The sequence below is a fragment of the Amyelois transitella genome, chromosome 30 (genome assembly GCF_032362555.1).
Source record: "Amyelois transitella isolate CPQ chromosome 30, ilAmyTran1.1, whole genome shotgun sequence".
NCBI lineage: Eukaryota > Metazoa > Arthropoda > Insecta > Lepidoptera > Pyralidae > Amyelois > Amyelois transitella.
The window spans coordinates 4,302,023-4,316,559 of NC_083533.1; the positions used below are offsets into that span (position 1 = coordinate 4,302,023).

Sequence of the window (14,537 nt, forward strand, 5' to 3'; positions counted from 1 at the left end):
GAATAATAATACTTATTCGTAGCCTTTGACGCTCAAAACTGGCGCTAGACTTCAAAATGAGAGTTTAAATAAGCGCTAGACTTCGAAACGAAAGTCTAGTTGGCAACAGTGATATTGCTGTCGGTCAATGTTAGATTCTGTCATCTCATTGTCAATTTAATGTCTTCGAGTCTAGTGATGCGAAAGCGAAATAGCTAAATATCAAAATCCAGATTTATATCAAAATCAAATAGAAAATCGTAAGCAGTTTGGCAATAGACAGGTATACGGAAGTTTAAGCCACCTTAAAGACGAAATCACAACCAAAATTTCTTAATGAAAAATTAAACGAATTGGGCAAATTAGAAAGAAACAATTTTTTTCAGGAAACTGTAAAAAATTATACAAGCTGTATGGCTTTTCGGTCACGCACATGTGTATTTTTAGGGTTCCGTACTTAAAAAATAAAAACGGGAATCTATTACTAAGCTTTTGCTGTCTGTCTGCCACCAGGCTGGGACTTATACACCATGATAGTTAGAGAGAGCTGTGGCTGTAGTACCTATCAGCACCTTTTTGACAATGGGGCTCCTATCCTGTCGGCGTTTGTACCACAAGAACACCGATGGCGTTCGATAATGGCAGCACCGAGTCTGAGTCCCACCGCAATTCCGAAACTGTCATTGTCCAAGAATGTTCCGAGATTTGCCGATAGTAGAGTGTGTAGCCATTGACCCGGCTAATGCTCTGAAACAGTAAGGAGCCTAGCGTGGTCATGATCACTTGAAGCACGTTTGAATCAAATAGTTACCTCTATTGTCTCTGTACCGTATAATTATAACGGACCATCGCAGAGATTTTGCCTCTGCAATTATTGAATACTACCGTTCCCGCTTTAACAACTACTAAAAATTAAAGTATTAAAGGGACGGTCTTCATATAATAAACGTGTCTTTTCATATTTTTTGTTCAAAATTAATAACGATAACAGGTAGACGCTTAAAATTTACTTAATACATAAGTAAATTTTAAGCGTCTTATAATACATATCTTTCTAAATAAATAATTTAATAAACATAAAGTAATTCTTAACGGGACTCCAAACCTATGCAACAAAATTGTACTAGTTTTTATGAATTTTTTGGTCGATTTTAATTAACAGTTAGAAACGGGAATATAAAAAAGAGCATATAATAAACTTGACGTATCTGACTTGCATTTGGCCGTTTTTTTTTAGTATCTAATATGGAAAATAATTTTATATATATATATTTTTTTTAATTAATAGTCGATGGACTACGACGAGACGATCAGCCGGCTATATCACTACACTAGTTGTAATAGTTGTTTCTTGTTTTGTAGATTCAAACTTTTGAAAATAAACAAATTTGGTTTTTATTTTACCTATGTTTTATATCTGGTGATAGAACATAACTGTTTATAGATTTTGCTGCGACGAATTTAAATTAATTTATTATAGGTACTTTTACAAAAACATTTCACTAGGAGATTCAAGCCCGAATATTTTCTTGCAATCAGAATGTCTGCCGGGACTTCCGCCTGTCGAGTCTGTCTGGCGGTCGACGTGCGTTTATTAACCATCGGCGGGTCTCTGCAGTTAGTGTATGAGAAGATCACCAGTACTGCAGTGAGTACAACTATATGTGTGATCCAAGAAACTTAATATTTACGCCATAACTTTTAGTGCCGTGTGGTTCCCGGCACCAATACAAAAAAGAATAGGACCACTTCATTTCTTTCCCATGGATGTCGTAAAAGGCGACTAAGGGATAGGCTTACATACTTTTGATTCTTTTTTTAGGCGATAGTCTAACAACCTGTCACTATTTGGATCTCAATTCCATCATTAAGCCGAGCAGCTGCATGTGGCCATTCAGTCTTTTCGGGACTATTGGCTCTGTCTACCCGTAAGGGATATAGACGTGACTATATTTTTATGTACCTTTTATTTCAACATCCAGTATGTGGTTTAAAAAAATGTTTCAGCTCCACACGGCTGATGGGAGACCCGTGGTGGCCTGTTACCTCTGCTTCGCTCAGCTTAACAAGTGTCGCAAGTTGATGCTCACATCAGCCCGAGCTGAGAATGTGCTCAATGAGATATTAGATAGACATTCCGAGGTAATTCATTTGTTGACTTCATAAAATGCCGTATGGTTACCGGCACCAATAAAAAAACAAAGAATAGGATCACTCCATCTCGTTCCCATGGATGTCGTTAAGGGCGACCAAAGGATAACTTTTAGGCGATGGGCTAGCAACCTGTCACCAAACCGATTCGACCACATACAAAAATCACGTCTATATCCCTTGCAGGGTAGACAGAGCCAACAGTCTTGAAAAGACTGATAGACCACATTCAGCTGTTTGGCTTTAAGATAGAATTGAGATTGAAATAGTGACAGGTTGCTAGCCCATCGCCTAAAAGAAGAATCCCAAGTTTAGAAGCCTATCTCTTAGTCGCTTTTTACTACATCCATTGGAAAGAGATGGAGTGGTCCTATTCTTTTTTTTCTATTAGTGCCGAGAACCACGCGGCATAATTATAAGTCAACCAATGTTGTTAAACCATACGTTTTGACAATTATTAAGCGATATGAAGTATCCTATAATAATGAATAAAAATTTTGAATTTTATAATATGTAGTGATAAAAAATTTGTTTTGATGCTTACAGATTACTCAACAATCGGTGACCACGGTCGACCGCCCGGCTCATGGTCTGAGTTGTGCTCTGAGCTACTCTAGAGCTGAATGTTTGGACAACATACCTTGTGTCGCTGTGCAAATCAAAACCGAACCAGTGTCTGATGGTGACAATGACACTGGACACGAGGAATGCAATGGTAGCTATACTGTTTTTTATGTATTGTTAATTTTTCTGAATTTTTTAACTAGAATAATAAGTGTGCCGTGTCATTTCCGGCAGTTTTAAATTAGGACCATTCCATGGCGGCTCATGGATGTCGTAAAAGCCGATTAAGGGAGAGGCAAATACCCACATATAATAATTTTCTGTGCCTTATCCTTTTCCATGGATGTCGTGAAAGGCAAGTAAGGGATAGGCTTATAAACTTGAGACTCTTAAGCAATAAGGCTAGCAACCTGTCACTATTTGAATCTCAATTCAGTCATTAAGCCAAACTGCTGAACGTGACCTTTCTTTGTCTGCCCCGCAAGTGATTTTATGTAGTACCTATGTATGTTAGTTTTCTTTGCAGTACCGATATTTTAATTTAATTCATTTTTATCAGGAGTGGCTGTCTTCGATGATGATAAATATAACTTAATAACTCTAGCGCAGCAACTACACACAGAAGTAGACATAAAAGACGAAGATATTGGGGAAGGTATGTTATAGTTTTTATTATTTTAGAAATATAGATATACAAGGAGAGTGTAGTGGGAAAGGTAGGAATGGGAAGACCTAGACGAACGTATCTTGATCAAATTAAGGACGTCCTGGTAAAGGGTCAGGTCGAGAGTACCCGAAACCGCCGAGCTTGCATGAAGAGAGTTATGAATGAAGGAAGGAAGTGTGCAGAGCTCGTGGCAAGTGGAAAGAGGTAGTCTCTGCCTACCCCTCCGGGAAAGAGGCGTGATTTTATGTATGTATGTATGTATATAGAACAAAATTCAAATTTTTATTCATTATTATAGGATACTATCATATCGCTTAATACTTAATTGTCAAATTTTTTGGTTTCACAACATTGGTTTGGTTGACGTCAAATAAATAACAATGCATCAGGATAAAAAAAAAATATTGTCTAGCGTCACTTGTGTAGGATGTATTTTCGGTCAATATAGTTAATCGTTGGTTTCACTATATTTTTATGTCCACATACATACATACATACATATAATCACGTCTATATCCCTTGCGGGGTAGACAGAGCCAACAGTCTTGTAACGACTAATAGGCCACGTTCAGCTGTTTGGCTTTAAGATAGAATTGAGATTCAAATAGTGACAGGTTGCTAGCCCATCGCCTAAAAGAAGAATCCCAAGTTTATAAGCCTACCCCTTAGTCGCCTTTTGCGACATCCATGGGAAAGAGATGGAGTGGTCCTATTCTTTTTTCTATTCGTGCCGGGAACCACACGGCAATGTATGTATACATATGTCCACAATATTATTAAAGAGAGAAAATTGATATTTATGTATTTTCGTGACGAATTAACTCAAAAAATCTCATCATACCGGGATTCGAAACCGGGACATACTGTTTCACAGACAAGCGAACTACCGCTGCGCCACAGAGGCCGTCAAAAGGGGAATTATCGCGTCTCGAATCTCAAGGTTAAAAAGGTCGATATGGGTTATCACTAGAGTTAAAATTACACAATACAAGAACTCTTTATTTTACCATATTGAATTACAGCAAATATACAAAGACTAGCTGTGCCCGCGACTTCGTCCGCGTGGAATAGTTATATATTTTGGGCCTCATTGAAATAATTTACCCCGTTTTTTATCACATTTTCCATTATTTCTTCGCTCCTAATAGTTGCAGCGTGATGTTATATTGTCTAAAGCCTTCTTTGATAAATGGTCTATTCATCACAAAAATAATTTTTCAATTCCAACCAGTAGTTCCTGAGATAAGCGCGATCAAACAAACAAACTCTTCAGCTTTATAATATTAGTATAGAAGTATAGATGTTTTAAAAACAAAGCAGCAAAAGGCGACTTTATTACTAAAAGCGAGATCTTCCAGGTAACCTATAAATTGTGTATAAAACTTCACCCAGAGACAAGATGAAAAGGTGACGCTGAGTTAACTTATAGCCTATCCTATTGTCAGTATATATCTACATAAATTCCATCATATCTCCTATGTCGGGTCTGCTGAAAGCTTAAATACTTTGACATTTTTGACATGGTGTTGACATTATTTGTACAGTGTTTACATATCTTATTTTATCTTTATTTATTTGACGAAATATTCGTATTGAAATAATTAGTTTTACATTCATTCATGTTTTTTAATGTAGACAATGTGCATTCGTATACAGATTTAAGAGATCTATATAATATTGGTGCGTCCGGTCAAAATGTTGCAGTGTATTTTGTTCCGCCGCTTCTTTTACACATGCGTTTTGGAAGCGGTAGTAGTTATAATTAGATTTAAGTGATGTGATGCCAATAAGTGATACCTTGTATACAATTTTGAAAATAAATCTATTCTCTTTATTTACAGACTCTCCGCAGTCAGCTGAAGAGGCCGACATATGTGATGAGGAATTTGACTCTGAGTTAGATGACCCTATAAGTCTGACTCAGCAGTGTGGACATTATACAGAGAGGGGCATTAAAGAAGAAGTCAGCGAGGAAGGTATGTAATAACCGTTCGTTGACAACTGTAGTATGGAATTTTATACATACATACATACATAAAATCACGCCTCTTTCCCGGAGGGGTAGGCAGAGACTACCTATTTTTTACTTGCCACGATCTCTGCATACTTCCTTCGCTTCATCTACATTCGTAACTCTCTTTAACTGAATTTTATATATTTTATTTATTTATTTACTAATTTATGTACACAGAATATATATATATATATATATATGTATATAATACCACATTTTCACATTTAAGTGATAAGCTCCTGTAAATTTAAATATTTTTTAGCTGTCCCGGCAATCGTTGTTTTGCCATATAAATAATTTTTCTAGTAAAAAAAAATGTTAAGGGTGGACAACCCTTATTACTAAGGGGTATGAAAAATAGATGTTGGCCGATTCTCAGACCTACTCAATATGCTCACAAAATTTCATGAGAATCTAGGTTAAGCCGTTTCGGAGGAGTACGGGAACGAACATTGTGACACGAGAATTTTATATAAAATAAGATAAGATTACATTCATACTAGTTTTTTTTTGTTTGAACGTGCTTATCTCAGGAACTTCTGGTTCGAATTGAAAAATTCTTTTTGTGTTTAATTGACCATTTATCGAGGAAGGCTTTAGGCTTGTATAACATCACGCTGCAACTATTAGGAGCGAAGAAATAATGGAGAATGTGAAAAAAATCAGGGAAAATTTTTCATCCTTGAGGGCTTCAATGATGCCCAAGAAGCTAGTAGTGAATAAAGCTTTTATCTATCTATCTGTATGGTGCTGTTCCATTAAGGAACTATTGATAAGAATTTTTATCACTCGATTAATGAATGAAGTCTTGTATCACACGTTATTACCCGTCACAATGAGAGAATGTCCCGTAAATATTAATTACATACATACATACATATATCATGTCTACATTCCTTGCGGGGTAGACAGAGCCTACAGTCCTGTAAAGACTGATAGGCCACGTTCAGCTATTTGGCTTTAAGATAGGACTGAGATTCAAATAGTGACAGGTTGCTAGCCCATTGCCTATAAGAAGAATCCCAGGTTTATAAGCCTACCCCTTAGTCGGCTTTTACGACATCCATGGGAAAGAAATGGAGTGGTCCTATTCATTTTTGTATTGGTGCCGGAAATCACACGGCATATAATATATATTTATTAATTAATTTATTTAATGATAATATCATCGTCAGATGTATGAAAATAAAGTAGCTATTTCCTTGTGGTACCCGGCAACAATAGAAAAAATAATAGCAGTGATTGTAAAAGAAGATGTCGTAAAAGGTGACTAAGGGAATAGGCTAATATATTTAAAATTCTATTTGTATTCGATGGGCTAGCAGCCTGTCACTATTTGAATCTCAATTCTATCATTAAGCCGAACAGCTGAACGTGGCCTATCAGTCTTTTGAAGACTGTCGGCTCTGTCTACCCCGCAAGGGATATATAAGGGAGTGTACGTGTGATAATTGTTTTTATTTCGGAAATATCTCAAATCGGATCACTTTCAAATTTCTCAGATATCGCTTCAAACGATACGTCGGGCGCTGACAGACGAGAAACAGCCGACGGAAGTGCAACCAACAGGAAACGGCGCGAGTCTCGACGGGAATCGACGTCACGGACTGCTCATAGATCACACGAGTGTGATTTGTGTCATCGACAATTCAAATGGAGTTCGAATCTGTATAGACACCGTCGAACACACACAGGCGAGAAACCTTACGAATGCGAAGTGTGCGAGATGCGGTTCAAACGGAAAGCACATTTGACAGGTCACCTGAGCAGCCATTCAGGTGAGAAACACCACGAGTGCGACGTGTGCCAGCGCAGGTTCAATCGCAAAGATCAGTTGTCGAATCATCTCAGGGTTCACAGCGGCGAGAAACCTTACGAGTGCAACGTGTGTCATGCCCGTTTTAATCGAAAAGCTAACTTGATAAGTCATCTGAGAGTCCACGTAGGCGAGAAACGTTACGAATGCAATGTCTGCCAACGGCGGTTTTACGTCAAATCGCATTTGGTACATCACGTCAGGACCCACACGGGTGAGAAACCTTATCAGTGTGAAGTTTGCAAGCGGCGGTTCAAGAGGAAAGATCATTTGGTTAGTCATATCAGAGTGCACAATGATCGGGCTATGTATGAATGTAATGTGTGTCAACGTAATTTTTATAAAAAAGGTTTTTTAGTGAGACATTTTAAGGTTCACACTGGTGAGCCTTCTTTGTGTACGCCATAGCAACGGTTGCCATGGATTTGTTAGTTAAGAAATAATGTCAAGAGTTTATATTTTATTGTCAAATATTTTTAATTTTATTTCCTATATACTATGTCCGCATGGAAACCCTATCAATCCCGCGGGAACTACGGGATAAAACGTAGCTTATATGTTATTCTGGGTCTTCAGCTACCTACATACCAAATTTCATCGTAATCGGTTCAGTAGTTTTTGCGTGAAAGAGTAACAAACATCCATACTGACATACAAACTTTCGCATTTATAATATTAGTAGGATTATAGTACCTTTTAAACTGATTATTTCTCACCTCTTTCTCACCTTCTGTAGTGAATAACGTAACGACTATACTTCGTACAGTGAGAAATGTTATCAATGTAATAGAATAGATTTATTTTCAAAATCGGATACAAGGTATCACTTTTTGACGTCACATCGCTTAAATCTAATTATAACTACTACCGCTTCCAAAGCGCATGTGTAGAAGAAGCCGCGGAACAAACTACACTGCAGCATTTTCATCGGATGTCATACGGGTATAGTGATAAGAGGGTGTTATTGAAGCACTCAAGAGCTCATTCAGTTGTTGAGGGAACAGCGGTTTGACCATGGATTTCGTAAAAGGCGACTAATGAATTTTTTTATAAACTTGGAATTCTTATTTTAATCGATGGACTACAAACATGTCACTATTTGAATCTCAATTCTGTCATTAAGCTAAACAGCTGAGCGTGGCCTATCAGATTTCAACGTTGGTTCTGTCTACCCCGCGAGGGATATAGACGTGATCATATGTATGACCACGTAGTACAAAAGCGAGCAACGTGATAAACTAAGGTGTTTAACTGCAATTTTTAATGACTTAAATGTGTGATCGGAAAAGGAAAAGATGAAATTTTTATTTTTATAAATTTTACATTTTTAATATTAAATTTGACTCTTTTTGTGTTATGTCTATAATTATATATACAATAAGGAATTATTAATTTGTATCTTTATACAATTTAATGATAGTAATATTCGGGCCAAGTTAAGAATTGAGTTTCGTTTGGAACTAAGTAATTATAGGTTTTTTTATAGTTGCCACATAATAAACCCTGGGTTATCAATTCGGGTCAGAATATCAATAATCATATTTGTATTGTTATTTATCATGTTTTTATTCAATAAATATAATGTTGGTTAATAAAAAATACAAAGTTTTTTTTTACATAATTCTTTATTTAAGCAGTGTGGTTCCCGCGCACTATAAAGAACCAGTCCATGTCTTTCTCATGGATGTCGAAAAAGACGACTAAGGGAATAGGGGCATATTTATCAAGTGCAAGTTGCCATGCTGCAAAAACATAGTGCCGAAGAATAGACTCACTCCATCTCGTTCTCATGGATGTCGTAAAAGGCGACTAAGAGATATGCTTATAAACTTTGGATTCTTTTTTTAATTGATGGGCTAGTAACTATTTGAATCTCAATTATATAGTAGTTATAATTAGATTTAAGTGATGTGACGTCAATAAGTGATACCTTGTATCCAATTTTGAAAATAAATCTATTCTATTCTTACATTAAGCCAAACAGCTGAACGTGGCCTATCAGTCTTTTCAAGACTGTAAGCTCTGTCTAAATCCCCGCAAGGGATTTTCACGTGATTACATGTATGTATGCAAAAACATAGTGTGTGCCGGCTGCTTCTCTTTCCGTGCTGTTTGTGAAAGTCAATTAAGGAAAACACTAATAAACTTGGGATTATTCTTTTAGGCGATGGGCTAGCAACCTGTCACTTTCTGAATCTCAATAGAACAGATTGTGACCTTTAGATTTTTTTCAAAACTGTTGGCTCTGTCTACCCCGTAAAGGGATATAGATGTATGTGGATGATGGTTGGATAAATCGATGGAACTTAAAAAAGTTTTATGGGTGTTGTTTTTTAATTTGATATTATTTTTATTATTATACTAATTTTATAATACAATTCATGTCACGTTTAGAATCCTACGAAAGTTTTTAGGAACATACACACACATTAACGTATGTATTTTTTTAATATGCATGTGCACTTTATCGCACCACCAACTTAAAGTTTTTTCCGTTCGGTCAGCTGGTCGACTGGTAGAGAATGACAAACGGCATTAAGTCCGCCTTTTGTAAATTTTTTATTGTGCAATAAAATTTTAAATAAATAAATACATAAAATCACTCCTTCTTCCCCGTGGGGTAGGCAGAGACTACATCTTGCCACGATCTCTGCATACTTCCTTCGCTTCATCCACATTCATAACTCTTCAGAGGAATTTCTTATGAAGTTTATAAATGTGCGGCTATTGTTATTTTATGGTGACATGCGGGCGTATAAAATCGATTTAGCTGGGTCCCATGACTCATGAATTTCGTTTGTCCCATACAAGATAGATAACTTTGCCGCGCGCGTTTTACTAGTAGCGCGTCCAGCGCGGTATTTCTTGTAATCGCTTTTCACGTCGGAGAACTGGGTTCGATTCTCGACAAATGACAGTCCTTTTTTGATGATTTTTGTTTTGTTTTCATTACTTTTTATGGATTTTTTTTTACGTCCACCGAGCGCCGCTCGGTCACCCAGGTACTGTTCTTTAAAAAAGCTGTCTTTTAGTTTATAAACTTTTGTGTAATACGTGCCATAATGCATACAAGAGTAAAATTCGTTTTAGAACAACATTTGATCTATAAAAAATTACAGCTCACGAGAAATCCAACGATTCCCTGCTGACCGTATTCACGAGGGCCTCGTGTTTCAAAGATTCAATTTTACTTTCGCTCACAACAACAATGTCCGTCATGAAATTACTGTGATACCTCTTCATGTGCTTGTTCAATAGGTAACTCCTAACGCCTGTGTAATCACAAAAGTTGCACTTGAAAGGTTTAGAACCGGTGTGTATAGTTTCATGGCATAACAGACTTTCCTTCCTAGTCGCTGTGTAATCGCAGAACTGACACTTCAAACCGTTCCCCATGTGCACGGTCAAATAATGTTTCTGCAACTCATATTTCCTTTTAGCGGAGTATTCACAATCTGAACATTTGTTCTCGTAATGCTCCTTCTGATGTATAACGTATTGACATTTGTAAAATGTGTTGTACTCACACACTGGACATGCCAAATTGATGTCAGATTTGCTCCGTCTGTTGTGTAAAGAGATCTTGTCTTTGGTTTTAGTCGAGAAACCGCAGTGGATGCACTCGTACGGCCTGTTCCTTGTGCCCGTGTGGTGTCTCTGGTAGTGACGTTTGACAGCGGCCTTGTAACGGGACGTGTACGTACACATGAGACATTGGAACGGTCTTTCCTTGTCGTCCGATTCCAATACTTTTATGTTTTTCCAGTCTATGCAATTTGGATCCGTCGTGTACTCTTTCTGGGTCTCATTCTGGTGATTAACGTAATCATCTTTATACCTCACATTCTGTTCAGCGCTGTAAAAACCCGTTGTAGCATCAATTTGAGAGTTATGTGTCTCCGTATAATCACTTTTGTTACCGTACACAACATCGTAATGCAATACCTTATGTTTCTTATGTTCGCACATGTAATAAGTTTCAAAATGGCAGTGTGGACAATGCAGAATATTGTCTTGCTTACTTCTGCCCCTGTGAATGTTCAATCTCCATTTGACTCTTGTGGAGAAATCGCACGTTTCACACTTATAAGCTGTGTCAGTCACTTCGTTGTGAATTTTCGCCAAATGCCTAGTGATGTGACCTTCGTATTTAGTCACAAACGGACATTTATCGCACTTATAAAAAGACATGGGTTTGTCTTTGCTCGCGTGAGTTCGGCTATGCTTCAAGAAGTTGTGGCGATACGCTGTCTCGAAATTACAATTGTCACATTTGTATTGTTTCTCTATGTTGTGTTTACGCTTGTGCGCTTTAAGATTCCACTTGAAATTGGCCGTATAATCGCATTGGTCACATTTAAACTTATTTTTTGGTTCGCTAGGCGCCTCATTGCCCGCCTGATGCTCGATTCTTATGTGCCTGGTGAGAGCGTTGCGATATTTGGACTTGTAGTTGCATTCGGAACAGCAATATTTCTTTTCAGTCGTGTGACCAATCATGTGCATGATCAGACCGGTCTTGTAAACGGTCGTGTAATCGCACACTTGACATTTCAACACTTTGGTGGGACACTTGCGTGCTTTTTTCACGTCTTTAGAATTGTTCGACATTTCTTTGCGTTTCTTTTTCATTCTTCTCGTGGATGGCGGTTCGTAGTTCCTGGAATTATAAAATTGATAAGGGATTTGAATCATACTTGTTTTTAAAGATTTGTAGTTCGATTTGAATATAAATCGAATTTGTAATGAGATATCAAATCTGTACTGTACATCTATTTATTTAAAACTAGAGGCCGCCCGCGACTTCGTCCGCGTGGAATCAGCCTATGTGTTACTCTGGGTCTTCAGCTACCTGTTTACTCAATTTCATCGTAATCGGTTCAGTAGTTTTTGCGTGAAAGAGTAACAAACATCCATACTGACATCCTGACAAACAAACTTTCACATTTATAATATTAGTAGGATTCCCATTCCATATAATTTTCAACATCATTTCAACACTTAATATTAACATCACTTATTAATTGTCACGTCTTTTGGTTTCACAACATTGGTTGACCTCAAATGAATTACTTAAAACTAAGTTTTCTGCCGCTTCCAAAGCGTCAGTGCAGGAGAAGCGGTAACGAACTGCACTGCAGCATTTGCTTACACATCTTTTTTGTAAACAAAAAAAGAATAGGACCACTCCATCTTTTTCCCATGGATGTTATAAAAGGCGACTAAGGGATAGGCTTACAAACTTGGGATTCTTTTTTAGGCGCTGGGCTAGCAACCTGTCACTAGTTGAATCTCAATTCGACGGCCTCTGTGGCGCAGCGGTAATACGCTTGTCTGTGACACCGGGGGTCCCGGGTTCGAATCCCGGCCAGGGCATGATGAGAAAAGAACTTTTTCTGATTGGCCTGGGTCTTGGATGTTTATCTATATAAGTATTTATTATAAAATATAGTATCGTTGAGTTAGTATCTCGTAACACAAGTCTCGAACTACTTCGAGGCTAACTCAATCTGTGTAATTTGTCAAAAAAAAAAGAATTATATCGTTAAGCCAAATAGCTGAACGTGGCCATTCAGTCTTTTCAAGACTGTTGGCTCTGTCTACTCCGCAAGACATATAGACGTGACCATATGTATGTATGTATGCTTACACATCTGTCATGTCCTCATCAGGCTCTTTCTCCTCCTCCTCCATCTCCACCTTGACCCAGACGCTAGCGAACATGTTATCCATACCGGTCTCATCTGCGCTTGTCTCACGTTTCACCGTACTCCTCACTTCCCTTGTAGAAGTTCCGGATTCATTCTTGGTAGATACGTTTGCGGGAATGGATTCTGAAATATAATGTTGTTGTTACATACATGTTGTGCCGTGTGGTTCCCGGCATCAATAGAATAAATGATCACTCCATCTCTTTCCCATGGATGTCGTAAAAGACGACTAAGGGGTATGCTTATAAATTTAGGATTCTCCTTTTAGGCGATGGGCTAGCAACCTGTCACTATTTGAATCTCAATCTATCATTAAGCCAAAAAGGTGAATGTGGTCAATCAGTCTTTTTTACCCTGCAAGGGATGAAGACGTGATTATATTTATGTCCCTTACAGGGTAGACAGAGCAGATAGTATTGAAAATACAAAGTAGTTGTACATAAAGTAGTGTTTGGAAGATGTAGTAAATATAATTAGATATTATTATAAATAGAATAGATTTTCAAAATTGGATACAATGTATCACTTTAAGTTATGAATATCATAGGCCTTTTTTTCTGGGAATTCCCGTGGGAGAGATGCCCCAAGCAAAAGCTAGCTTTGAAAATAAATTTATTTCTATTTTGCTAGCCTGGAAAGATGCCATGTGTACCTGATTCTCGAGGAGAATTTTCTTTCACGTTATCATCTTTATTTGAATGGTACGATTCTTTTGAACTGCCCGAATCTTCCGGAGATCTTTCAATTGCTTCTCTCGACTCCGTATCTGATAAACTTTCGCTGTCCGATTGTGCCATATTGAAAAACCTGGAATGAAAAAATATATACATATCGTCACGTCTATATCCCTTGCGGGGTAGACAGAGCCAACAGTCTTGAAAAGATTGAATGGCCACATTCAGCTATTTAGCTTAATGATAGAATTGAGATTCAAATAGTGATGGGTTGCTGGCCCATTGCCTTAAAAAAAATCCCAAGTTTGTAAGCCTATCCCTTGGTCGCCTTTTACGACAGTCATGGGAAAGAGATGGAGTGGTCCTATTCTTTTTTGTACTGGTGCCGGGAACCACACCACCAACAGAGAACCACACAGCACAGAGGCCAACACTAATTCGGAGACATTTTAGATTTAGGGAGCGATCACGCTTCATTCCCAGAGGGGTAGGCAAATGTTTCAACTTGCCACGATAACTTCTTTCGCTTCACCCCTCATTACTGTGGGCATGAACAGTGATGATGGTGTAGCTCTTACATAGTTGAAAATCACTTACCGATAAAACTTATGTGTTCCGTGTATCAATTCGAGAATACGACAAAATCAAAGCACAGTGCTGACACAAAATAAGCAAGCAGAAAAGCGACGCTAAATGTTTTGTTTTAATTCTATTTTTAATGTTCATCCAAGTGTTTCTTCAGTGGTATTCAAGTAATGATTATTTTCAAACTATTACCACTTCACAAATGTTTGATTAGAATTCTAAATAATATTATGACGGATGATAAACCTATGTAGTTTTTGTGAAAAAGACAGGTTAAATATTGATTGATGACAAAACGAACTTGACGAATGAAATGACAGCAAAAAATGACGTCTTCAATATGTTGCAGCACCACTCACGTTATAAATTGTTGGAT

At 37.6% G+C, this 14,537-nt stretch overlaps 2 protein-coding genes across 3 annotated transcripts; one reads left to right on the forward strand and one right to left on the reverse strand.

The window, feature by feature from the left end:
• The first annotated feature begins 1,394 nt into the window (after nt 1-1,394).
• On the forward strand, nt 1,395-8,706 carry LOC106138909 (zinc finger protein 182). Of its 2 annotated transcripts, XM_013340206.2 has the most exons (6): nt 1,395-1,627; nt 1,987-2,121; nt 2,677-2,845; nt 3,254-3,349; nt 5,203-5,337; nt 6,878-8,706. In XM_013340206.2, exons 1-6 carry the CDS (start codon nt 1,520-1,522, stop codon nt 7,597-7,599), a joined length of 1,365 nt encoding a protein of 454 aa, XP_013195660.1. In that variant the 5' UTR covers nt 1,395-1,519; the 3' UTR covers nt 7,600-8,706. The 2 variants fall into 2 exon arrangements, with proteins under 2 accessions (XP_013195660.1, XP_060808954.1); XM_060952971.1 differs by lacking the exon at nt 1,987-2,121.
• A 474-nt stretch (nt 8,707-9,180) lies between these two features.
• LOC106138899 (zinc finger protein 808) lies at nt 9,181-14,445 on the reverse strand. Its single transcript, XM_013340191.2, has 4 exons — nt 14,174-14,445; nt 13,555-13,709; nt 12,842-13,025; nt 9,181-11,851 (listed from the first exon to the last, which is right to left on the reverse strand). The coding sequence occupies exons 2-4, from the start codon at nt 13,697-13,699 to the stop codon at nt 10,312-10,314; spliced, it is 1,869 nt and encodes a 622-aa protein (XP_013195645.1). The 5' UTR covers nt 13,700-13,709; nt 14,174-14,445; the 3' UTR covers nt 9,181-10,311.
• Between the last annotated feature and the right edge of the window lie 92 nt (nt 14,446-14,537).

Bases quoted from the DNA above. Each gene is read 5' to 3' on its own strand.
- LOC106138909 (XM_013340206.2), top strand. From the start codon at position 1,520: ATGTCTGCCGGGACTTCCGCCTGTCGAGTCTGTCTGGCGGTCGACGTG. The intron at 2,122-2,676 runs GTAATTCATTTG...TGATGCTTACAG, and splicing joins TATTAGATAGACATTCCGAG to ATTACTCAACAATCGGTGAC. The intron at 3,350-5,202 runs GTATGTTATAGT...CTTTATTTACAG, and splicing joins AGACGAAGATATTGGGGAAG to ACTCTCCGCAGTCAGCTGAA.
- LOC106138899 (XM_013340191.2), bottom strand. From the start codon at position 13,699: ATGGCACAATCGGACAGCGAAAGTTTATCAGATACGGAGTCGAGAGAA. The intron at 13,026-13,554 runs GTACACATGGCA...ATTATATTTCAG, and splicing joins AAATTCTCCTCGAGAATCAG to AATCCATTCCCGCAAACGTA. The intron at 11,852-12,841 runs GTAAGCATACAT...TTATAATTCCAG, and splicing joins GATGAGGACATGACAGATGT to GAACTACGAACCGCCATCCA.